The sequence below is a fragment of the Clarias gariepinus genome, chromosome 14 (assembly GCF_024256425.1).
Source record: "Clarias gariepinus isolate MV-2021 ecotype Netherlands chromosome 14, CGAR_prim_01v2, whole genome shotgun sequence".
NCBI lineage: Eukaryota > Metazoa > Chordata > Actinopteri > Siluriformes > Clariidae > Clarias > Clarias gariepinus.
Genome location: NC_071113.1, coordinates 19,537,982 through 19,564,567, shown reverse-complemented (window position 1 = coordinate 19,564,567; position 26,586 = coordinate 19,537,982). Strand labels below are relative to the sequence as shown.

Genomic DNA, 26,586 nt, shown 5'->3' with positions numbered 1-26,586 from the left:
ACTTGCCAAAAGAAAAGTATTGTAATATGAAATGTGAAGAGTTGTGAAAAACTAAGGATGAATATCTTTAGATTATTTATATGTAAAATGTTCAACTATTTGTTTGCATCAGTACATAGAGGGGCAGCACAGTGGTGTAGTGGTTAGCACTGTCGCCTTGCACCTCCAGGGTCCAGGTTTGATTCTCGGCCAGGCTCGATTCCCGTCTCTGTGTGCATGGAGTTTGCATGTTCTTCCTGTGCTTGGTTGGTTTCCTCCCCCTACTCTGGTTTCCTCCCACAGTTCAAAGATATGCAGGTAAGGCTAATTGGCGTTCCCAAATTTCCTGTAGTATGTGTATGTGTGCATGGAGTGTGTGTGCCTTGCGATGGATTGGCACCCTGTCCAGGGTGTACACTGCTTCGTGCCCTAAGCCTCCTGGGATAGGCTCCAGGTCCCAGCGCCCCTAAATACAGGATAAAGCTGTATAGAAGATGAGTGAGTGAGTGAGTAAATACATAGAGGATACATAAACAGATACATATTGCTTGTTACATTCCATTACTCTGTATTAGACCTACCTGGATATGTGTACTTTACACATCACTCACTCTCTCACTGTGTTCACCACTTTATCCTGTATATAGGGAGGGAGGGGGGCCTGGGGCCTATCACAGGAGACTGAGGGCTCAAATTTTAGCCTGGACCCTGGATGTGCAAGGCGACATTTCTAACGAGTAAAATACTGTACCACTCATACACATCACTTTTACATTTTTGTTTTTACATTTAAATGATATTTGATTCCAGTTTTCAGCATATTTAAAAATAAAAATAAAAAAGGGATCTTTGGATAGTTCCAAAAATTAGATTACTACTTGAAACTCTTTTAACAGGGAAACTCAATGATAGGATTTTACATTTAAAAAATCTTTATTCTAACATTCTACTAGCATTCTACATATACACAACTAAAAAGCTTTTGAAAGGGGTTCTAAATGTGACACCTAACACACATACACACACAGAGACACACACTTGCAGTTCTGCAAATACACCAGTTTTCTTTAGACTTGTGAAACCACTCTCTAGAGTTCATATTTAAGATTTCTGACCAAGAATAAAATGTGTTAAATGAAACTAAATATACACAGCTTTTTATATACAGTACTAGTTTTATTTTTAGATTGTTAAAATAATTTTTGTATCATGTCCATTCCAGTGCAGATGTTTATATAAGTTTAAAGTCCTTTTGATTAATAAGACTGGAATTAGTAAAGAATTACGAGCATTGCATGGCTGGTGAAGTAGGCAGCCTCAGGTTGAGTTGGGAATGAGTTGAAAGTGTGTGCTTATTATGGTCTGTCTGTATTAGCCTGATGATTCACATGATAAAATTAAGTCGATATGTAAGCATTTCTACGTTATATTTGTTCATTTATTTATTTATTTATTGCTTGCTTTGTGGCTTAGTAAATGTACACTACAGCCACACATTGTTATTTCCTTGTGGTTGTCTGGTAGCTTGTTGGTTTGTTTTGTTTGCTTCCCAACCACATTCCGACAGACTCCGGCTCCTGAGCACGGACGTTATACTGACAATCAGTCAGACCAATAGATATGGGTGTATGACAGTCAGTTAAAAGCTAGTAGCTAATCATTTTGCAGGAGGCGGGACTTGTCTGAATGTGGTTGGGGAAAAAACGCCACTTGCAGTCCGGGTGCTGTTGCTCTCTACAGGTGATTGGTGAGAGTGTGCGACCAATCAGGTGGCGTCTAATCGCTCAGAGAGAAGTTGTTAACCCTATGACTGACGACGAGTCTCTCAGCTGAACTGATCAGTAAAACGGTGTTGAGCTACTTTTTGGTCGAGCCAAACTGGTGTGGATTTGTAGTCTACCTGATAAACGATTACCGGGACTTGTGATGGATAAGGAAACGGGAGTAATGAATTTGCTGCAGAGGGTTTGTTGTGTCGGAGCTCTCGGTCTGAACTCTGCAGCCGTTGCTTGTCATGTAACGTTAACGTTACAACAGAATTGTCACCGTCCACCCTAGTGGTTAAAACGGGTAAGTTGCTCTTTTTTTGTGAACATAAGTCTTTTTGTTGGTGTTGTTCTAAAAAATAAAATATAGCATTTTCCTCATTCACGTTTAAATATATGCCGTAAGGTTTTTTTTTTGTTCGTCGTGCCTGAGGAATTTAGCAAAACGTCGCTAGAATGAGCTAAACATTAGCTAGGTGGCTAACCCCGATAGGAATGTCTTGGCAGGTCCATGGTGTCGCTCTAACCTTCCATTTCTCCTTAAATGTCTAACAAGCAAAAAGTGACCAGTCTGTACCTCAAATCTATCTATTTTTCACTGTTATAAACAAACACCTGAACACCAAGTCTGTTCTTATGGTTTAATATTTTTGCTAGCCTTTTCTGGACACAATTTTTACCTCGACTGTATATGGGTTTTAATTGTGTTTTTTTTTTTTTTTTTTTTTATACTCGACAGTGTAACACATTAACGTGTTAAATGGGTAAATAGGTCATTCTTATATCCGCAAAATCGCTCATATGGATGTCTGGAGTGTAGTTTAATGTGTCGTCGACTGTATTACAGGACGTGGGTGGCTATTTTAAACTTTGAGCTGTGTTTTTGAGCAGTTTATTCACTTTATATATTTCCGGTAATGTCATTTGCAAACATCTTGGCACGCGCGTTCAACTTCCTCCGTGTTCGGCGTCAGGAGGATGCACGCGCCAGTAGTTCGCCGTGTCTTCGCCACGCTGTTTCAGCATTGTGTCTGTCTCGCTAAAGTTGATTTGCTCTCTTTTCGACGTCTTTAAACGTGGCTGTGTATATGGCTTCGTTTGCGATAGGGCCTCAATCGTTGTCTTATTATGGTTAAAAGTGACCAGTTGGCGACGCCGTAATTTCTTTTTTTTTTTTTTTTTTTTTTTGCTTCAATCATGACATACAAATGCAGCACCGGTCATGATCGTTCCACTAGGAAAATCGTCGACATTTTTCGTCGTCGCTGGTCGAGCCTTATTATTTCTGTCGAATTGTTTAGTGAGCTTGATTTCCTTGTTGAGTTGATTCAGTGTAACGGGATCGCCCCCTCTTTAGTCAGACCGCCATGGCATTATGTAATTACAGTAGCGAATTACAGACAGGCGGGACTAGAGCTGCTGCTACTCGGATTGTTTAGTCATTCCCACATTTCAGCAGGTTTCAACTGTGTTAAACACGTCATAGTGCAACATCGTTATGATCGAGTCCCTAGTTGGTTATTCCATCGTTTCTCTACACTGCAGAGTGTAGCCCTGGCTTAAGGCCATGTCCTTTGGGTTCTAATCTCTGATCCTCGCCCTACACACACATCTTAGTTCTGCCCCAGTTTACTCTGGTGCAGTTGCATTGGGGGAAGGGTGAAGGTGGCCTTTGGGTTTCTGAGCCACACAGTCTGGGGTATGCTGAAGATTTTCTGATCAGGACTCTTTCGAAGTTTCCTTAGAGCTTAAATCTCACTGGGTGTGTTTTTTCCAAGATTTTTTTTATTGTTATTGTGAGGGAAGACAATGGGAGGGGTAGGAAGGACAAGCCTAGCAAACAAGAAATAGTATTTTTAACTGTAAGTATCCCTAAATTATTTGTAAGATGTAATGTGCTTAAACTGTGAAACCCTCTAAAACACAAACTCTTTAGTCAGTCAGAAAAGAATCCCTCAAAAATCACTTGTATATGAAAAGCTCTCTCTTTCTCCCTCTCTTAAATGTAGTATACAGTAGATAGATAGAGCTGGACAGTTAATTGAAAATTAACCAAAACTGGCATCCAGAACCTCTAATTGATGTAATATTGTCCTTGTCAATTCTTCTTATTTTTTTTATTCAGTCTGTGCTCTTGTACTGTTCCCTAAAAAAAACTACCGCATGTGTAGTCACATGACTCCACCCCATGCAGTTTGCAACATGGAGGAGAAAATCCATGTTGTTCAAATCCAAAAATCGTCTATTAATCAGAATTGATGTAAAATTCAATCAATGGTGAGATTGAATATCTTTTGTCACTACATGTAATGTTTACTTTTTTTTTTTATAACTTCTGCAGCTTAAATATGTAATTTTAGTCCACCTTTAATACATAAAAATTGTAGTGGCTCGTATGTGACAGGGTCAAACTTTGTACTCAAGCAGATTATATGACAATTTATGGAAAAAAAAGTACAGGCTTTAAATGTAAGATGGAAATAAATAAAACAGTCAACACTGAAGTCTCTCTGTTGTGGTCTCTCTGTCGTGGTCACCATCCTGTTGTTTCTGTTGCTTAGAAACTTGGCCTAGTTAAAGAGAACTACCAGAGATAGCTTATAAATGTTGTTTTTATTAAAAGTCCTACTTATTTCAGGTAAAAAAAAATAAATAATTAAGATGTTGACATCCGGTCTGAGAGCTCAAGGCCCATCTGTTATCTTTTGGAAGAGAAATCACTTAAAGCCTTTTGTAATGAATTAAATGCTCACATAAGTCCTGAAATTAATTTGGTGAATTTTAAACAAGTGGTTTAACTAGAAACAGAAATAGAATGCAGTGTACCCCTCTGAACTGTTCAAAATTTTATAGTGTACAACTAAAAATTTCCATAAATGGAAATGAACATCATTTAAATATAACTAAAGATTGTGTTTTTTACACTGTATATAATTTATTTTTTATTTTTTTTAATTCTGGTCAAATGAATATATGCTTAAAAGATTGTGTAAGTAATCTCAGTAATCCCTAAACTAGTTTAGTCACATAAATCTTCAAGAATATTCTGCCAATGTGTAGTTGAAGTATCACAAGATCACAGTACAAGTACAGCTCTTCCAGGAAATGCTGTATGAATTTGCATGGAGGTCATATAGAGAGTTTCTTTGCTCTGATAAGACCAAAAATGTAATATTTGGACTTTGGTATATAGCTTTATGTTGAGCGGAAGCCCAACACATCTTACTGGCCTAAGAAAACCGCAGAAAAGAATGGTAGTGGTAGCATGGTCTTACTGTGAGATGCTTTTCATCACCACTGGTGGAAATCTAGTCAGGGTGGAAGCCAACATAGATAGGGTTTAATACAATGCCTGGCTTAAATTATGGCACTGCCACACTTGGAGGATGTTCACTCATGTTTTGTTGTCATATTTTTTAACCCTAATAACTTGACATTCTGGCTTCATAAAATGTAACTAATAAAAAAAATACTAATGTGCTATTAGTTCTGCAGTCATTTTAGTAATTGTGCTGGTCTATGTAATCTGTTGAGAACACTACAAGTCTGATATTAATTTATCTTGAAATGTGCAAGGAATCAAATCTTTGAGATTAATTGTCTTGCGATGTTTTCTTTACATTTATTGCTTCTAATGTTAAGGTCACTGTGCAGATCATGCATCTAATCCACTTTTTCATTGCCTTTGTAGGTCCTCGAACATCTACATTAATGCATAAAATGGATATTATTCTGCATGCGCTTCCCTTCATCTTCAGTATGCTGAAATTACAGGACCCTAAAGGTGAGGATTTTTTTTAATGGGTCTTTGTATGGTCTAAGATAAATTGAAGGTGTCCCAAAAATGCATTATTTCTTTCAACAATGGCAGTTGAAACAAAGCCTAACAGCAGATACAGTTTAGTTTTATCATAATATATATTTGTTGCATAAAATGTGTTTTAATTGCTTACCCACAAAATATATCATGTATACAAACAAGAAAAGAGACTAAATATTGTATATCAAGACTATCTGTTCTGAAAATTGTAACCTTGGACTTTGTGGTGCTGCAATAGTTCATACAGAAGGCCACACCATACTTTGATGGGCAAAAAGTCAAACAAGTGTTTTTGTTCCGATGTTTATTTATGCTGCATACAAGATTATATAACAATTATTAGAAATACAGTAGCAACAAATGTTCTAAATAATGTAGTAATGTATTGTAATGTTTTTTTTTTTTTTTTGAGACAAATTCTCTTTTAATAAGAGTTTTTATTTCACTAAGTGAAATAGTAAGTGTGCTTTTTCAAGGGTAACTTTATTATCCCCAGAGGGGCAATTTGGTTTAGAGCCAGCTGCAGTAATCAAACACAAGACATATAAATATGAATACAATTTTATAATTACAACTTGTCATTAAACAAACTGATAGCAACAGTAATAAATGACCCTTCAAACATGTTCTGCATGGTGGCAGAATTCATCTACGCCCTGAAAGTAGTAGCCTAAATTCACACCACAAGGGATGGCTCGCATCAGCCAATATTGGTCATTCAAGATTTTGCCGGCAATTTCGGCTCACACCTTCGCAATACCTTGCGAATGATTTTTCTGTTTGACATAAAGTAACCTATAACAGCAGATAAGAGTTTTTTTGTGTTTTTTAAGAATTGACATGTCATAGGAAGTCATGTGCTGTGATTTTGACCTCCTGTGCTTGGTTCGAAAGGTGACCCTTGCTCAAAAACATTTAAAAGAGAAATTTCTCTGTAATGATGTCAGGCTGCTTGACATGTCTGGCTTACATGACTGAGATTTTAAGGGATAGTTATACATACTAGGTGGCATGGTTGCTTTGTGAGTAACCCTATTGCTCTGCACATCCAGGGTCGGGGTTCGATTTCTATCGATTCCCACTTCAGGTCTGTTTGCATGTTCTCCCCGTGCTTTGTGTTTCCGTTGGATCCTCTGGTTTCCTCCCACCTCTCAAAGACATGCAGATTAGGCCAATTGGCACTCCCAAATTGACCCCAGTCAGTGAGTGTGAATGAGTGCATGTGTGCATGTTTTCTGCGATGGATTGGCCCCCTGTCCAGGGGAGACCCTGCCTCATGGCTTTAGTCTCATGGAATAGGCTCCAGGCCCCCATCCCTGACCTTGTATCCAGTATAAGGCACTGTGTACTGTATACACACACTGGAGCGTTACAAGTCATGACCAGTAGAGGGCGACGGGTTTACCAGTTTTAGTGTTAAAGACTACCTGTGCGGAATCATTTATTAAGCCGCAATTATTTGACTGACTGTTTCCCCAGTCTTGGGTTTGTTTTTGTTTCGTTTCCCCCCCACCCCTAGAGAATGACCGTGTAAATTGCACTGCAACAAGAAGTTAATGTGCCTTGATTATCTCTGGGCATATGTTGCTATATTTTAGGATTATACATTTTTATATATATATATATATAATTATTATTTGTATATAAAAGTATTTTGTCATTTAGTAACATAATTAGCTAATCTACTATTACTACTAACAACAATAATAATAGCGACGATAATTTTAATAATTCATCGATTATTTTTAATACAATTCTTTATTAATGTTTGTATTTTTAACAGATGTTCTGTAAAATTTGCAGTATAATTACGTTTTGACAGATGGATAACAAATACAAACAAAAATACCACAACACACAAAAGCCGTTTTTATTTGTGCGTTGCACCCCTTCCCCCAGCGCGGGGGCGCGCACGCGTGTTGAAGTGCGCGGGAATGAGTGACGCGTGAACGCGCGGCGCAGGAGGAGGGGGTCGGGCCGCAGGAAACAAACCCACAGCTAAAGAGTTTTTAATGTCCGCCATGTTGGCCATGGCGCACTGAACCAGGGAGACAGAGCGGCGCTACGGCAAAATCACACCGAGAGAGAGCGACCGAGCCCCGGGCCTTTTCGGCTCCGTTCTTCTCGCTGGACGCACATTTTTCAAACCAATCCGAAGACTGACTCCGAATATCGACCCAGATTCCTCAATGAGAGGTCTAACGGTGTCATTTGGGAATCTGAAAGGACATTATATGTTTATGTTGCGTCTTTCAATATAAAAATGAGTAAATTGTCGTTTCGGGCGCGGGCGCTGGACGCTACCAAGCCCCTACCCGTCTTCCGCTGCGAGGATTTACCAGACCTGCACGAATATGCCTCTATCAACCGAGCTGTGCCGCAGATGCCGACGGGGATGGAAAAGGAGGAAGAATCGGTAGGTTTAAAAGACGCCATGGGTGATTTTAACGCACAATTTTTGTATTTAAACAATAAAAGGAGCGCCTCAGTATCGCCTGCGCAGCTTCTCACAAAATGGCCGCCGCTTGTTTTTTTTCTCCGCGGTAAATCGTATTGTTTATGTACCCCGCGGTGAATTTTCCAGTCTGTGCAAGAACATAAAGTCATTTTCTTATGATTTTTGGCAAAATATGTGTGTTCTATGGTTGCGTTTGACTGACAATCGGCTTGCAAAACACAAAGGAGTCACGTGACCGTGGTTGAGCAGCCATTTTGTTATAGTTCGGTCGTTGAAGCTCGTTGTCGCTGTAACGCCAGAGAGCAAACAGCAGAGGGCGGAACTGAGCTCCCACACCCACAGCACATCCACATGGAACACTGCGCTTTCACACAAGTACTGAATTCAAATCAGGGCAGCAGGGTTTAGCGCAGGTCTGGGGATGTGAGGAGTGTAACACGCACTCGTTTCCAACTCATTGAGTGTATGAAAAATGCTTTCGATACATTTTGGATTTTTGTTTTGTCTTTTATCCTTGATGTAATGGGGGAAATTTGCATTTAGACGTTCTTTCTGTTGACAGTTAACGGTCTGTTCACAGAACAGTAAGTAATTAATTGTGGCGTTTTTTAAAAATTGTTTTGCATAAAAAAAAGGTAAACAACACAATCACAGCTAACACGGGAGGTGTTTGTGTTTCCCTTAATGCATCCTGTGAGTTCTTGAATGTTGATCTGGGATTATATTTTGAACTTCTCAACTTTGTCTCATGTAAATCGACACTACAGACATGTATAAACTGAACAACAATTTCTTTAGTAAACTTTGTATTTAAACCAGTCGTCCTCCCTCAACATCACTGAAACAGGTGCTGTCCCAGACAGTTTTAAACACTTTTGCTGTCATGCTGTTGGTCATTCCTTCCTGCTTCTGGTGAAACACTCGCACTGTGTTTAGTCTCAGTGGTGTTTAGTCACTGTGAGGGGGACTGACTTTGTCGAACATAAGAGTGTACAGATGTGGACCCAGCGCATCTTGGCCAGTTGGGCCTTTACTGACCTGAAACCTGGATAGAGATCCACTTGTATATTTTGATGTCATCAATGTGTTGTTTACTGCCCACATAGACCTTGCATGTGAACGCAAGGTAGAATGTGTATTAAAGGATGCTGCCATCATGTTTCACAAACCGGAACAGACGCTTTTAGAGTCTCATTCTAACATTCTGGTCCATTATGAGAAAGCGGCATGAGTGCGTCCAGCTGGTCAAAGTTATAAAACACGAGTAAACTCAATTCTTGTTTTAAAACTCATTTTATTTATTCCTTTTTTAATAAGTTTTATTGAAAACACCGTGCACTTGCCCACTTGGATCAGATCCCCAAGGGAACGGTCACTGATGTCCAGCTCATGTGCGTCAGAGCTACAAGTGTTTCTGTTCATGAGAAAATTTGTTTGTCTTTGGCCATGTTTTGGTTGCATTGTTAACCTGGGCCAGTGAGGTCACATACACACCAAAACAGTGATGCACTACAGGAATGTGAAGTGAATACAATTAAATTAAATTTAAAGCACCTGTGAAAATTTATTTTATACATTTGTGTGTTTGTTACAGCTCTTGGTCACATACATACATCCATCAAGCAGTAGACAGGTTGAGCTTGTGACAGTACAAAATAGACCTTTGCTTGATTTAGGGAAGTGGGCTAGTAACGTACAAAAAAAGTTGTATCGGACTATTTTATACATTGCATAATGTTTGTGTGTGTGTATGAGAGAATAAGAAATTAGAACTTTTGCTGTCCAGCTCACAGTTTTAATTCCCTGGTTCAGAGCATGACAATGCCGTTTCCTTGAAGTTCAGTGTGTGCACACTACTAAGAACAGAGTTGTGCTGTCACAGACGGTGGCGTAAGATTCAGAATCCAGCCTTATTACTGATTGTTTCAATGCAACATTGCTGCATCTGCTTGTGACAGAAGTGTAATGGTAGTAATGTGTATGTTACATATTCAAGGGGTTATATTCCCCCTACTTTGCACTGCACTTAAAGACTTTATCACCACCATGGACGGGTTGCTCCATGAGTGCAAAATCTCACAAAACCATGGAGTTAAAGCCCATGACACTGAGTGTCATTTGCATGGCTAGTGGCCTTGTTTACATTTTAATTTTTGTAGATGCACAAGCAGTGATGCACAATGTTCATTAGATTTAATTAAGTCTCTCAAAAATGAGGATTGCCTGAGTAAATGTCAGCTTTTCATTTGATTAGAAACTAGAAATATGCTGATTGTTCTGAATTATCTAGTTTTCAGTGTGATTGGATCCAACCGATTCTGTGGCGATCACTTGCGTACCTAAGTTTTACAATAGAAACACATGTTCTATCAGAGGTCATGAGGTAAAATCCTGCTATTGCCATGTGTAGCTGGAAACTCTCAGGGGGCAGGGGTGCATGCTCACTTCAATCCTAGCAGCATTTATTTATTTTTATTTATAGATGGAAGCCTCAGAGGAAGCACATGATGGTTTTCACCCACTCTGGTGGATTTTCTTTTTCGGTAAACTTTATTTGTACGAAAAAAGCTCTGTAATCTCGTAAAATTTTGGAGAAAAGTTATTGAATAGTCCATTTTTATTATAGGCATACAGGTGAATTTTTTTTAAGTGTTTTTGTATGCCATCTATTATAGGACACATGCACACATCAGAAATCTGCATTATCCAGGACAATTAGTCTGTGCATCTATATTTAAAACATTCAGAATTAAAAGAGCACAATAAAGATGAGATGAGTAGTTTTGTGATCTATTTAGGCCTGCATTATAGTTTCACTATACTGTAATGCACAGCTTTATTTTATAAGTGCTGCCCACAAGGCTTGTATAGTAAAACTATAAGTGTTGCCCATAAGGTGATGCATCTGAAAAAGCTTTTCTTATTTCCCTTTGATTGCTTATGCTAGGATCAAATTGAAAAGATGTATTTAAAAAATATGCATATTAGTCACATAGGGAATATACGTTTTTCAGTATTGGTGCTATTGTGATGTACGTTTTTTTGCTGGAGTCACTAACATTTAGATCCACTGCACATTGCTTACTGTTGGTCATCAATGTAACTTATTGGGATCTCAAAATGATGCAGAGTAGTCTTCAAACTGCTGTGCTTCTGCATGTACGAGCTACTAAGTGTATTCACTCAGGGAAAACAGTGTTCTTAGAAGTAGTGATGACAGTTAATTAATAAATTAATGTTAAAGTTTCTCTCTTCTGGTTAATGATGAAGTAAAAGCTAGTTTTTGCTGGTGGGAGTGTCTGCTTGATAGTTTTTTTTTTTAACTTTTTTTTAATGTGCAGACACACTGAATTCAGTCTACTGGTTTTCTCTGCCCATCATTTTAAGCAGTTTTTATGCACTGAGGTGAAGCTTGAAGTGCACATATTATGCAAAATTCACTTTGTCATTTTCAGGTGGGTCTCCAGAGTGCATGTACAAACAAATAAAATGGGGAAACTTTCCCCGCTTTTTCTACTTTTTCTATTTTTGTATTGGATGGGTCTTAGATTTACCAATTAATTTTTTTTTCCTTGTGATGTGACCTCATAAGAACCTATTCCCTGCCCTGTGGCTCAGCACTGTTGCTCTCTCTTGGGGCATGGCTTATTTATTAATATATATAATAAAATATACATACATACAAATAATGCATTTGTAGACTGAGTGAAATAAAGGGATTTAGAGCCATGAGAAATGCATGAACTTGGGGTTATTTTAGTGCACTAAGTTGATTTAAGACACTTTCTGCGAGCCCTGAGACTTATGTCAGCTTGTCAAAGGAAAGGGTAAATAACTTTGTTCAGAGGAAGTAGTATGTAATGTTAGATTTTTAGGAGTTACAGCACTTTGCTGTGGTAAGTCAGTGGATAAGAGCTTGAAATTCTTTTACGTTGGTTAAAATATAAAACTACAGTACATACTAGGGGTGGGCGATATACTGGTAGACACGGTTAACCAATAGAAATTTGTCAACCGATGGAGATTTTGGTCTATCGTCTTAATCGCGGTTGAGAGCATGTGGCGTTGCACGTTACGTAACCACGCAATACACATTCACTTCTATGGGAAGCCTAACACATCTAAAGTCGGATAAAACTGTGGCACCCGATTGAGCCGGCGTGGGCAGACCAAATATCCAGACCCGGTGGATCGCGCGGCGCTGCTCGAATCACAAACCTGCGCGACGCTGATAGAAATAGACCGCTCCGACCATCAAAATACATTTCACCCCGCTGGGATGTTCTCGTACAAACCAGGCATGGCAAGGCGGAAACAATATTAAACAGTCCTGACATTTTAAATAAGTTGTTTTTAAATAAATCCAGTGGGTCGCGCAGATTTGTGGGTCGCGCAGATTTGTGATTCGAGCAGCGCTGCTCAACTTAGTCCACGCTGCGCGATCCAGCGGGCTGTGTGAATAAACCAGATCATCTCTGCGCTATTCAGATAGTCGCGCTGCGCTATCCACTGGGCCGCGCAGATATTTGGTTCAATTGGGTGCCACGGTTTCGTCCCACTTTTGATGTGGTTTGGTTTCACAAACACTTTGACAATGGAAGAAGACCGTGCAGCAGTGAGTTTGCTTACTTGTCAAAACCAACAACCCCGAGATTGTAAAGAAAAAAGGTGCACCGTCTGTGTTGAATTGGTTTGGGTATAAGAAAAGTGAAATGAAGGTGATTTGCAAGTGCACCGTTTTAACAAGTGGTGGAAACGCGTCAAACCTTTTTTATCATCTGAAATACAAGCATCCAAACGAATATGGCCGAAGTAAAAAAAAAAAAAAAAATGCGGCAAACCTCTGCAATTCACAGTTTAAATAAAATTACATTATGTAAAACAGTTTCTTTTTGTTTGAATTTTTATTTATGCATTTTCAGATACAAATTGCTATATTGTGATAAATAGCGTTATCGAGGTAAAAAATTTTTCTTCCGTGAAAGATTTTGGTTATATCGCCCACCCCTAGACTACAGACCTTTTTCTTTCTTTCTTTTTTCATACACGTGTATTCGATGTAATGTTTTACTCTCTGTGGTCAAGTACCCTAACTATGTCTCGTCAGTCCACGGAGAAGATGCAAGAATGCACCGTTTGCATTAATGTTAAATTTAATAAATAACCATGTACAAGTTGGCAAACGTTTGTTCTCTAAACGATACCTACTTAAATCCCAGGCAGAGCACCATCCTTATTAATATTGTAGATTTCGGTGTAATGTAAAATGTAATTGTTTCAAAAATAGCTGTCTTGAGTTATATGAAATACCATGCATAAAGGCCATCTGTCTTACATGTTTTGAGAACCTGTTAAAAATATGGGACAGAATTTACTTATGCATCATCTAACACAATTTGGTTCTTGCATCTCCTTCATGGACTGACTGACTGATTATGGCTATTTTAATCATATTTATTATTGTTACTCAGATTGGCTTGTTCTAGATGAACTCCCTTGTACATTACTCTTAATTTTATTTGTTTTAAAAAATTGTGATGTAAACCTGTTATCATAAGCCTGCACAAAGCCTGTTAATATTTGTCCAGTGTTTAGCTACGCTTGGGCTTTAATTATTTCCTCTGTAGGACTGAGTCATAAGACAATCCTTCTTTTGACTTGAGCCAGCGGTTGAACAGCATCTTGAATGTATGTTTATTTTGGAGTAACTGAGATGCTTTGTCATTATGGAGACTGGGGCAAGAGGTGCTGGAACTGTTCCAGTTGGAGTTGACCTGCTTTTCCTTAGTTCCCAGACACAGTGCTGAGCCAGAGTAAATAGACAGCCATGGCTGCTTTAGTCAGCTCTCAGTGCCCACCTTTAGTCGCAGACCTTCCTAATTCAGCAGAGATGAAACAGGCTGATGAGTAAACATTAGTGTTCTCATCATATCTGTGTTGCACTTTTGTAATTTGATTGGACAAGAGACATTCCATGAGTGCTGATGTAGTATATCGCAGCAGCACTGGGACGTCTAATTGTAGCATCATGCCATTTCACAGCTGTTCTAATAAACATTTAACCGAGGGTACTACTTGGAATGTGAAACAAGGGTTTTTAGACCCTACATGGCTTGTTTCCTTTGTTTTACGTTATTTGTAATTCCCCCCCCCCCACGGGTCAGTTAGTTAGCCGAGGCTAATGTTTTATTCTCACTTTAAGTGTTTAAGACTGCTTTCACCTGTTAATTAATTAAACTATTAATTACACTAACTTGCCAGATCCAACCTTTCAGAATATTGGTAAAAATACTGGAGAAACTTTGCAGCTCAGGTTCATCCCGCATGGAAGCAACTGTTATTAGTTGTTGAAAGAATTTTAGCTTACAAAAAACTGAGCGCATTCAGCAAACAGTTTTTTTTTTTTTCTGCCCTTTTGTGTGCAACAGTCTGTCAAGATATAAAATGAATAAAATCTAGAAACGAATTGGGAAGCTTTATATTATAAGACCACTGCTGTATTGAACTTTTGATTGAATACAGTTGAGATTTTGGTTTCTCTAGTTCTCTCTGTCCATAAGCTAAAAACTACATTTCAAACATTATCTACAGTTACATGCGGGCACAGTCTGGAATTAATTTTGCGAAAGTTGAGAAATTCACAATCTTTTTTTTTTTTATTTTATTTTTTTTTATGGCCAACAAATTTATTTATTTATTTTTTTGGTCACAAACACATTTTGTTTCAAAGGTTGGCTGACTCTTTGTAAATATCGCCACATTTTCTGGTAGCTACTTAGTAAGCATAAGGCTAACACTAGCTAGTCTCATTCAGGTAGAGCAAACAGAATTGGCGTGGTGGGGAACTTTCTAATGCGTGCATGTGTTTGTCAGCGTATGTTTGTGCATCAGATGCCCTGAACTGCAGACAGCAGAGGTGCCGGGGAAAGATGCTGGAGTTTCACAAAAATAAAGACATATTTATCGGATCATTTTAATACAGACTTTTACCCACCATGTATCAGAGAGCCTCATGAGATTTCCTCATCAAATAAAAAATCAACACGCCTTTGGTGCTTGGTGGGTGTTTGATTTTGGACTCTGCATGAGGGGTTCCTGTTAAAGTCACTAGCAGCACACCCATTACGTTAATGTTAAATTTAATAACCACATATGAGTTGGCAAGCTTTTTTCTTTTTTTTTTCTTTTCTTTCAACATTACCTGCTATAATCCCAGTCAGAGCGGCATCCTTATTAATATTGTAGAAGGGGTAATCCGGTGGTGAAGATATTGAAGGAAGTTGAATAACATTATGTGAACTTGCGTGATGAGAGGAAGACGGCTGATGTTTGTTCCTCTTCCAGCGAAGTAACTTTCTGCTATCGAATGTTATTCACGCATTCAGGGGTTGCATACGTTTCATTGCATGGTCAATTTAGACCGCTGTGTACATTTTAAATGATAAAGGATGGCGAAATGGAGCCACAATTTTGACACCCCTTCCCTGTAAACAAAAACCAACTCACTATTAGGCAGGTGGTCATAATGTTATGGTCTATGGCTAATTAGACCTTTTTATCACCACCAGCATTAACCTTTTCCTTAATTTGAGCTTCAGTAGCTCTCCTACTCAATTCTATGCAGGTGATCATATTGTTAGTGATGAAGCTCTTAAAAATCATCACAGACCCCATGGCCCTCCAATCATATTGTCAAAAGCTTGCTTAGAGGAGACCATGATGTGGACCCAGCAAGCCAATCCAGTGCATCTGCTTTTAAATTGTGCAAAGTTTTTATATGTTCTATATTTTGCCAAATTAAAGGTTTAGTAACCAAAAAGTAAAAGCATTTTTTGTTTTTCCCCCTCCCCCTCAAGCTGTGCCCCAAGTTGATGTTAAGGAGCTGATGAGTTTCTATCAGCCTGTTACATGCTGGACTACAGAAATGCCATGCTCATCCTGCTGTTTTAAAATCTGAAACAGCGGGTTGCCATAGATAATTTGGCTTTAGTTACATCTAGTGCAGAAGACTATCTGACCCAAGACTCTGCTAATTGTTTACGTACCAAAATTTTGCTGCAAAAAGATGAGTCATGAGTCAGGTTGCTTACGTGCATGTGTGGTAGAGAGACAGAAGTACCAGTTGGATGGTCTGTGTTGAAAAATAATACAGCATTTTCAGTTTAGGCTCTGTTTTGAAATAGATACACTTTTTTTTTCTTCTTTATTTTAAACTAGTTTAGCAAATCCATTTTGTGTACAGCATGGCATTTCAGTTTTGTCCAGTCGCAAGTCCTGCACCAATCTCAACATAAAAACAACTTCTTGGTGGATATAAAGTTTCATTTAACTGAAATATTAGTTGAATGGAACTGTCAGATGCTACATTACTGAATGTTTTTAAAAACATGAGAACATAGAGATCAGGAGGAAATTGAGTCACAATTGTTTTGTATCGCCATATTGAGTCCAAAATCAATTTTTAAATAATTTATAACATTTGTAGTAGAGATGCATCGTTCAATCAGCCAGTGTTCAGCCATGATCAATTACATTGGATATAACTCATTCTTTGCTGAATGCACAAGCTTCCAAGTGACACAACAGAAAACAGTTTTTACAACATACTTCAAACTCTGACAGCAAATTAGTCTTAAACCTATTCATTACACATTTACACCAGTCTCAAAACACTGCGTGCACTAATTATTCTTGAAACGTGTGCTTTAGAGGACGTTTGGCACACGTGCTCACAAATAAACTAAACATGCATTTAAAGGTGGAAAAATGTTTTTAAAATCCTTGTACCGTGTGGTAGTCAAAACTACATTGCAGCATTACATCGCACATTGGCATCCCCTGTGATAGTTGTGAAATATTTGCCAAGTTTCTTTAGAAATAAAGACATGCTGCTCAGTTAAAAACTTGACTTTTTTTATATATATATTTAATTTCTAGTTAAATAAGTTAGAGTTAAACTCTTGTATTTGATCAGTTAGTTTTTATTGTTTAAATGCTGCCCTTGGTTTTTTAATTAGAATTACTGTAACGGGCCACATTTGATTGCTCGAGTTCAATTTAGTCGTGAAGCTGATTAGTGAAACTTGTCATGACTTTTTTTTTTTTTGGAAGGTTTAATGTATTAAAATTGTAACAAAATAAGAAACATATCGAATCAAGACATTAATATAATTGATTCTTCCCCCATGTTTATATGTTGTTAGCCATGTTCTAGACAGCCATTTCAAATGAGGGATGTACATTTTCTTATTAGTTTTAGTTCTTACAAATCAATGTATGTTGATAAATGCTTGTTGTTTGTAATGCTTGACGTTACTCTGTAAACAGAACCAGGGAACAAACATGGATTGTAGAACAATACACTGGGTTAACTCGAGTTGCTGCAGCATTTCATGTCATGAAAGACATTGTGTCCCATTTGCTCTTTTGAGACAGAAGAGTTTACCAAGTTGTGCAAAAATATTTACAGTACCATGTTTAGCACATGGTGCAAACAATTTCTCTCTCTCTGTGCGCACACATTAAATGGGCACACAATCAGCCATGACACTATGGCAACCTGCCTAATATTGAGCCCGCCTTACAGTACATTAAAAGTAACTTCATGAATGAGTGTAATGCTGCAGGCAGTCATGGTGTAAATTTCCCTTAAAAGTGCACTGATTGAACGGGCAGTGAGCAGATCATTCTTAAGTGTAGCCGATTCCATGCAGATCGCCCCTCTATCGTCTGAGTATTGCAACTAAAATGCGTTTGTGAATTTGAATCTCACTGCAGCCACCCATCGCTTAGGATGCACCTGCCCCTAATCATATGTAGGCATTTCGAAAAGATGCTGGGGTCATGTTTTGGAGGACGCACTTGATAGGCTTCAACCCTCTTGGATAGTAGCTGTACACTGATTTTCAGTTGAGCTTTATTTGCAAATTAAATTAGAGTTTTCCCTTTTCAGTAACCTAAAGCAACGAGCAGTTTTTATTTTAGGAGTTAAGTGAGAGACTCTGAATGAGAGATTATTTTGTAACCTTTTGACGTTTTGGAGGAAATGTAAAAAATTGCTTAATATGTTTTATGAGTGTGTTTAATACGTCATGCTTTTGTTGTTGTCGTTGTTTTTAGTTTTTTGGTGGAAGGTTAATCAACAGCAAGTTTTTGTTTTTAATAGTTGTAAGTGGGGGGAAAACATAATAAATCGGACAGCTCAGACTTTTAAAAACTGAGTCGTCCAAGAAAATTGCAATTCTCATGTAAAATGATAATAAATGTCCACCCCGCATACTGAAACAGTTTGTCCTGATTTGTGTGTGTGTTGTAGGAGCACCATCTCCAGCGGGCCATCTCGGCACAGCAGGTGTACGGGGAGAAGAGGGACAACATGGTGATTCCCGTGCCCGAAGCAGAGAGCAACATCTCCTACTACGAATCGCTGTATCCCGGCGATTTCAAGATGCCAAAGCAGCTCATTCACATACAGCGTGAGTTGGCAAGCATTTGGAGCTTAAGATGAATGTTAATTAAGCAGACGGGCAGTTAGTCCAGCAATAAAGCTGCTTATGAATGCAGGAGCAACTTTGTACGTGTATGTGCAAGTGAAGGTTGTTCATGTTGCAAACCACCTCAGAGCGTTGGGTGGACGCCATCTGCCTCTTGCCTTTAAAGCCCTCACTTTAAGGGATTTCTTTGTGGGGTGTCATTGTTATAGTAAAGTAATTACAAAGGCTTTGTGTGAGGAGTGTATGTCCTGTAGTAATCATTATTTGTCCATCTGTGCCCCAAGAGTGTCAGTAGGGTATATTTTCACACTGCCTAGGTTTCCTAATTTGCAAGCAGTTTTTTAACTAACTGGAAAGTGAAATATTTAAGGTGCTCTGCTAATGTTATCAGTTGTTGTGGGACAGGATGTGAAAGGATCTGAGGTAATATCTTCTTTAGAGACCATGATTTTCTTATTTACCTTTAACAAAGCTGTTAAGTATGTGTGTTCCGATTGATGTTGACGTTTTCCACATATGTTTAGTTTAAATTACTTGAAAATCTTTGGGGTACCTGCCACATATGAAGTTGTCTGCATTTCCTGAGAAGCATTTGAATGCATTTTTGTGTGCTTCCTATGAAAGTTACTTATTTATTTATTTTTTGGTCAAACTTGTGTAAATGCATGCATCAGAAAAAGTGTCAGTTTAAATAAATATTTTTTTAACATGTGCAAATGTGTGTGGGTTTACTGCAGATAGTTTTCTTTTCATTAAGAAGCAAACCGAGTGCAGACCTGTCTACAGTTTACTAATTTGTCTAAAGTAAATACAAACATTCTGAATCAGGTGCATATCTGAGTTAGCATTAGGTTCATGCTTTATAAGAGAATGTTATATAGTGAAAAGCGTTAAAAAATTAGTTGAGCTTGTGTACCTCGGGTAGTTGTCTGATTTGTTACCCTGATGTCAGATTGTGTGTACACATTACTATGCTGCTGTTGAAGGGGATACACACAGCCCAAAGAGATGATTAAAAAGGTGCATGAGTACAAGGATGTTCAAGTGAGGAAATTTAAAAATCTGTGTGCACCATGCCAAATTTAGTATACTTATCGATGCTGTAATTAAAATGTATTCTAATTCTGGGAGCTCCTGTACTTTTCTTAGTTCAGTGTGTTTGTTGAGTCCCTCGAGACATGCTGCGAATGCTCAAGTTTGTGTTTTTTGTCCTCGTCATAATTTGCCCAAGGCTTCCAAAATAAACATTCGGGAAAAATGCCCTGTTTTAGTTGGAAGTTACTGAATGCAGATTTAATGCTTTTGTTTTAACTCGTGTATTAGTATTACTGTTATTGGTTAATAATATTAATCGGGCTGTATCAATCCATTGCTCAGCTTTCAGTCTGGATGCAGAGCAACCAGATTATGATCTGGACTCTGAGGATGAGGCGTTTGTGAACAGGCTGAAGAAAAAAATGGAGGTGGGGGTGCTACAGTTTGAGCAGATGATTGACCGGCTAGAGAAAGGCAGTGGCCAACAGGTATTAATATTTTTTGTCATATTAATAACTTTATTATTGTCAAGATCATGATATTTTTATTCATTTCTTTAAAATGAGTCTGGTTAATACCTACAATCAGAAAAGACGAAATTGAACATAACACTAGATTTTTGTGGGTGCTTTTTGTAGTAAAACTTAAATAAATCTTTGTCCCATGTCATTGGCGTTTAGCTGGTAACTCTGCAGGAAGCGAAGCTCTTGCTTAAGGAGGATGATGAGTTGATCAGGGAGGTGTTCGAGTACTGGAGCAGGAAGAGGAAAACGTGTAAAACTGGATCACTCACACCAGTAGTCAAGCAGGAGAAGAGAGATTGCTCCAGCACTAGTGACCCTTATGTTGCCTTTAGGCGCAGGACCGAGAAAATGCAGACCAGGAAGGTGAGTGTCTTGAGATGGCATCTTGCAGCTTTGTTCTGTATTTTGCTGTGTATGTGAAAAACATATTACTACTACTATTATTTTTCTAAATAGTTTATTCTACGTTTCAAGGTTCCATGAAGAGGTTTTAACTTTATAAAGAAAATTTGCAGAGCGTTAATTAAAAAGAACTTTTTCTATTCTGACAGAACCGTAAGAATGACGAAGCATCGTATGAAAAGATGCTGAAACTGAGAAGAGACCTGAGCAGGGCCGTCACTATTCTGGAGATGATTAAGAAACGAGAAAAGAGCAAAAGAGAGCTGCTGCACCTCACACTTGAGATTGTGGAGAAGAGGTATCATGCCAAAATACAACATAGCATTACATACTAGTTCCAGACTGTTTTAAATGCAAATTAATTGCTACCCATTTTGCACAAGTGCTATGTAACATGTAATGATGTTCCATGAAAAATGACACATTGCCATTCTCCCGCCTATTTTTCCGAGGCAATTGGCTTAAATATTTCTCGCATCCTCTGGTGCATTCTGACCTGTCCTTAAAATGATTAATCCAAAGACTGATTCATGCAATAAATGCAATACAAGCTACTGTTTTCGGGAATTGCATTGTTCTAACTCAATGTAGAATCAGCAAAATAACTTAATATTTACAGCTTCTGCTGTAATGTGGAGTTGCATAGTAGGTCGCCTTTAGTTACCTCTTGAGGTTTCCTAATCCAAGTATTTTTACCAGTCATAAACTTAACATAGTGATTTAACTGCATTGTTTGATGATAAAAAGGTAAGACGTTTGTCTTTTAAATGAGTTGAGACAAGCTTTTTGATGTGTATCCTTAGGAACAGCATGCCTGACTTTGGTGCTGATGTTATGGCTGAGGCACTGGCCATGGCCAAGCCAATTTATAAGATTCCCATCATTCCTCTACCTAGCAGCAGCCAGTACCGCCACCAGGACCATGTTGAGCTCAAGGACTATAGGGCTAAGGTGAGTGTTTATCTTTTTATAGACCAGTCAATCCTAGACTGTGTAATGCATATTGCAGTGTGTCCATAAGTTATAATTGCGTAGTTCAGAATAAACAAAATGAGAATTTCCTGGCATTTATTGACTGACTGATTCAATGATTTAGCCTGAGAAGACTGAGGTGGTCCGGACAAAAAGGAAATATGAGAAGAAGCCCAAGATCCAGCCATTCTCCACTCCCCAACAGTCGGGTTCCCACCTTTTCAACCTCAAAGACCTCAACCAGTATGACTTTCCCAGTTCAGATGAAGATCATTTTTCACAGGTATAAACATGCGGAAATGTGCATGGTTTTTTTTTTATTTATTATTATTTTGTTACCTTTTGAACACACATTTGCAACAGTTTAAATTGTTTATACTGATTTATTTATTTTCGCAGATGCATTCTGGGTCGTCAGAGGCTGAGGAGGAGAATGACCCTGATGGAGCTTTTGCTTTTAGAAGAAAAGCAGGCTGTCATTACCACTCTGTACGTCCCATTCTTCTTTGCCTCTTTTAATTGTTACACAAGTTTCTTAACTATTCATCAAGCGTTTAATATAAACTTGGTTTATTCTATACATTGATGTTTTAACTTTTCTTGTCTTTTTCTTTCTGATTCTCTACAGGCTCGTTTGGATCAGAGGGGAGGCTGGCCATGGTGTAGTGAGGATGAGGGCGGGTCATGTGATCCCCGATTCCGATATTCTCTCACCAGCCTTTCAGCACCACGGCGCTGTCTGGGCTTGGCACGGCGGCGGATGGGACGAGGTGGCAGGCAAGTGTCTCTAAAACATTTGGTGCATTTACACCACAGGACCCTTTATAGGTAAAATGGTGGTTGTTGCTGTTCTTTTGCCAAATCTTATGTATTGTCACAAATGTTGTTAAACATAATAGTCACAGTTTCTTTAGTGCAAACTAGAAACAGTTTTTTTTATTTTCCTAGTTGAGGATGGGGCCAGAACCATTTACTAACTAAGTGTTTCTGTTTGATGTGTAATGTCTGACGTACAGAGTGCTCCTGGACCGTGCTCACTCGGATCTCGACAGCGTTTTCCACAGTCTAGATTCCCATACAGAACGAGGTTTGGCAGCTCCAGCTTGTCCTCCTCTCCCAGAGAGCTCCTCTTATAGCAGTACCTCTTTCCCCACCTCGTCATCACAGACTTCTACTTCCTCACCAGACCTGAGGCAAATCTTACAAAACATTAAGACCTGCCGCTGGAGACACTTTAAACCACGGACACTAAAAAGCCTGTCGGACGCAAGGAGTAGCTTGTCCCACTGCGGTTCCAGAGGCTTCAATCGCTCCTCAACCACGGCATTAGGATCAGGCGTCAACACACCAAACAGAGGATCTGCTGCTATAAATTCTTCACAGGGTGAGTTTGATTACACATACTTTTGTACTCGGGCTCCACACTTGTTCCAGTTGTTGCTCTTCACATCCTTTATATTTTAAATCAGCTTACTAAAACAGTAACTGCATTTGAAAACCCCTGGTCTACATCATAAAACTGAGCCAGTAGATGTTAGTCAGCTGTTAATCTGTGTTAATTAGGTTTAGGCTTTAAAAGAACACAGCATCAGTGTGGTGGTTTTCTTAAATAAATTGTGCAGTGGTTGTTTAGTACAGCATAGCGACGTCATGATGTGTGCTACCTTAAATACTACTACATATTAATGTATTTCTGGTACACAAAAGAAAGTTATTAATTAAAGCATTTTGGTAGCAGTTATAAGAATAGGGTGGATACAGACATGATGGATAAATACATTGATGGTAATAATTATGTTCTATGTTTGTTTATTGTGTTTGTTTGCCAGTATTCACAGCAGAACAGTTCCAAGAGCATCAGGAACAGCTGGCTCTCATGCAGAAACAACAGCTGGCGCAGATCCAGCAGCAGGCCAGTGACGTTTCAAACAACACACAGGTGTGTGTGCAAGTGAGTGAGGTATTCAGACCAATATAAGACGGACATTGCGTTGATTTTTATGGTATAACTTCTCCCCATCCTCAATTTCCTCTAGTCTCTCGTCTCCTCATCCAAGACGTTGGACTCAGCCAGTGCCCAGTTTGCAGCCTCTGCTCTCGTCACCTCTGAACAGCTGTTGACCCTAAAAGTCAAAGAGGATGGTGTTGTAGGAAGTGGAGTCAATGGCATCCTTCAGGCCTCAGGTGAAAAACAATGGCCAGACATGTAATTAAGTGTGTGTATGACGTTAAGAATTGTGGCAGTTCAGAAATCGCGGTTTCAAGATATGGAAAAGTTATGGAAAATGATAAAATGTAAAGTTTTTGACAAGGCATGACATTTTTTTAAATGTTATGTTTAGTCACCATTTAATAAAACAACAATCAGCATTTGTGTGTAGCAGCATTTGAACTTTGACATGCGTCTTCACTACCTCACCTAACTTTAGCTTGCTCTCTGTGACATCTCTGTATAATCCATTGGGTTAGGGCACAGGACATGGCCACTGTTTGTAGGCTTTGGTGTTTTTTGCATTTTCTATGTACGTAGTGAGTAAAAACCTTATGATGAATGCTAAAAGAAGTGTGTGCAATGCTCTTCTAATTTCTTACAATGCTATCATATTCAATTACCAACAAAACCAAAAGTCCTCTCCCTTTTTGCAGTAATGTCATGCAGTTTACTTGTTCTGATTAAGAATAAATTTCAAACTGCACCAAATTCTTCCCGGAGAGGTCATAGTCATGAAATGTACCACCCAAATATAGTGTTTGCTGCTGTCGCTACCAGCACCTGGATCCACATTAATTCTGATCATCTTAAAGATTTGTTCAGAAGCACAGTATACAAAAAGGTATTAATTGAGTAATCTGTCACATGTTTATGAATAGGATTTCATATGAAACCAGGAACTGGATATTAGTGGGCATATTCATATTAAACCATACACATGCTTTCTGCCTTTTACTTGTAATAACCTTATCACTTTGTGTTAACTTTATTTCAGGAGTTTACAAGGGCTTACAACACTCTACATCATCTGCTACTATGCTCACTAGCCCATCACCAGTAACTATGACCCCTGCTAGCTTACCTGCTTCTAACAGTACGAACTCCACCACCACTTCTATCCATAACACACACAATCCACTCAGTAATCACGGGAACAGTACTGCCAACGCAATCTGCAGCAATCTGCGTCTGAGCGTTGCCACGCCCCCGATCGCCAGCATCAACCCCCGGCATCTCTCCAGAAGTCTCAGTGGAGTGCCGCCTGCTGCCTTAAAACTCGCAGCCGCTGCTAGCAATTGTCAACTTCCCAAAGTCACCACTGGGTGAGTGCACATGCACGCCACGTGATTAGATTAACTATATGATTTTACATTTAATTTTATCACCACAGTCAAAAAACAAGCTTCGAAATACTAAACGTTTGTGTCCTTTTCTTTCAGGGAGAATCATGAACAAGAAAAGCAGGCCCTCAACAGTATAGCGGAAAACACAGTTGCTATGGAGGTGACGTAGTAACCGTTGCCTGGGCGATCTTTTCCCTGCCCACTACATTCTTTTGGTGCTGTGCACCAATCATTTTTGGGAATGCAAAGAGACAGCCGGTTTCCACAGCAACTGTCAGACCTTGACAGCAAATCTCATCTTTTTTCCCCTTTTTAATATATATTCATTATTGTTAGAGAAGATTCATATGTAAATTATGAATATGGCGAATATTCAATGTACAGTAACTGCATATTTGTATAAAAACAAAAAAAATCCCTCCTCCACCCCACCAAATTCTTGTATATATGTTACTTGAATCCAGATTTGTTCATTTGTGATGTTTTGCACTTGGGAAATACAGAAATTAAAAAAAAAAAAAAAAAAATATGAAAAAAAAATTAAAAAAATAAAGCAGAAGGGGTGGAAAAAAAATAATGCTGAGAGAGTGAGCTGTGTGTTGAGAAGGTGTGTTTCGGGCGAGAGTACAGAGTCATTGCATTGTGCATGGTGAGGAAACCTGCTGTTTTACCTATTTATTGTGCTGTGTTTACACTTTTCTTTTTCCATGAACACTGTACCCTTATTTGTTCCTGTGTTGTAGGTGTTTGGGTAGTGAGTGTTGTGTCCGGTTTTATGTTTTTTTTTTTTTTTTTTTTTTTTTAACTTTGTGAACAGCATCAGGTTCTTTATTCTACATTTCTGATGGATTTTTGCAAATCGTATGAGTGAAACTCTTACCACCCCCCACCCCCCCTATGTGTCTTTTTGTCTTTTAAAACGTTTATTCCCCCTTTTTGTGTTGAGTTTCATGTTGGTTTTGTTTGGAATGGGCTTTGTCGATTTGTCTCTCAGAGGGTTTGGGGATGGTGGGTGGGGTGGTGTGAAGGAATCTTCCATTTAACTAACAATCCCAAAAGTGATAGACAGGTCATGAAGTCTTCACTCGGAAGCAATCTGTGGCTTCCACCTCAACTAAGCACTGTTTTTGTTTTGTTGACTTAAGTAATGATTATTGCTGCTTTTGTATAATTTCAGTTCCTTTTTTCATACTCTGAAATATAGCTCCCCTCCCCCACATAAGTTTCTTTGTACAAGAGACAGTTATTTTTGTATCTTTTTTTTTTCTTTTCTTTTTTTTGTGTGTAATATTGTTTCAGTTCTTGTGGTGAAGCGACTTTGTGCTTCGCATGGTGGAAGACTTTTTTTTTCTTCTTCTTATCAGTACCCTTCACTGATGAGTGAATGATGATGACTGTCCATTCTTGCTGTGCCCGTGTCGTTATTTCAGCTGAATGGCACGCAAGCTATAGAAGGAGCGGGAGGAGTCATCCAGCTCAAATCTCCAACAGACTCCAGACTATTTACTTTCCTAAAACCACAAGTTTAAAAGGTGTGCCTTCCTTTGGGAATATACTGCTTCATCTCTTCCATGAAGAGGATGGCTCTCGGGCAAGGCTGCAGTTCTGTGGTCCCATGTTGTCCAGAGCCCAGATCTCCAATACTCAATCCACTGGCTGAACTGAACCACCATCTAGTCCAACCTGGTGGCTGACAGAATTAAACTATTAAAAAAAAAATCATATTGAAAAATTAAGAGGGGAAAAGATGAGACCATTCACACAGAAATCTGATAATAAAGCCCAGGTTATTATATGTGAT

At 38.7% G+C, this 26,586-nt stretch overlaps 1 protein-coding gene across 2 annotated transcripts; it reads left to right on the top strand.

Moving 5' to 3' along the window:
* Nucleotides 1-1,774: 1,774 nt before the first annotated feature.
* epc1a (enhancer of polycomb homolog 1 (Drosophila) a) lies at nucleotides 1,775-26,586 on the top strand. Of its 2 annotated transcripts, XM_053511501.1 has the most exons (15): nucleotides 1,775-2,049; nucleotides 5,437-5,529; nucleotides 18,339-18,498; nucleotides 19,894-20,039; nucleotides 20,232-20,438; nucleotides 20,627-20,775; nucleotides 21,281-21,428; nucleotides 21,574-21,732; nucleotides 21,849-21,938; nucleotides 22,078-22,226; nucleotides 22,466-22,833; nucleotides 23,279-23,388; nucleotides 23,486-23,633; nucleotides 24,437-24,764; nucleotides 24,882-26,586. In XM_053511501.1, the coding sequence occupies exons 3-15, from the start codon at nucleotides 18,399-18,401 to the stop codon at nucleotides 24,952-24,954; spliced, it is 2,175 nt and encodes a 724-aa protein (XP_053367476.1). In that variant the 5' UTR covers nucleotides 1,775-2,049; nucleotides 5,437-5,529; nucleotides 18,339-18,398; the 3' UTR covers nucleotides 24,955-26,586. The 2 variants fall into 2 exon arrangements, with proteins under 2 accessions (XP_053367476.1, XP_053367475.1); XM_053511500.1 differs by lacking the exons at nucleotides 1,775-2,049; nucleotides 5,437-5,529 and adding an exon at nucleotides 7,510-7,981.

Bases quoted from the DNA above. Each gene is read 5' to 3' on its own strand.
- epc1a (XM_053511500.1), top strand. From the start codon at position 7,829: ATGAGTAAATTGTCGTTTCGGGCGCGGGCGCTGGACGCTACCAAGCCC. The intron at 18,499-19,893 runs GTGAGTTGGCAA...TCCATTGCTCAG, and splicing joins GCAGCTCATTCACATACAGC to CTTTCAGTCTGGATGCAGAG. The intron at 21,429-21,573 runs GTGAGTGTTTAT...TCAATGATTTAG, and splicing joins TCAAGGACTATAGGGCTAAG to CCTGAGAAGACTGAGGTGGT.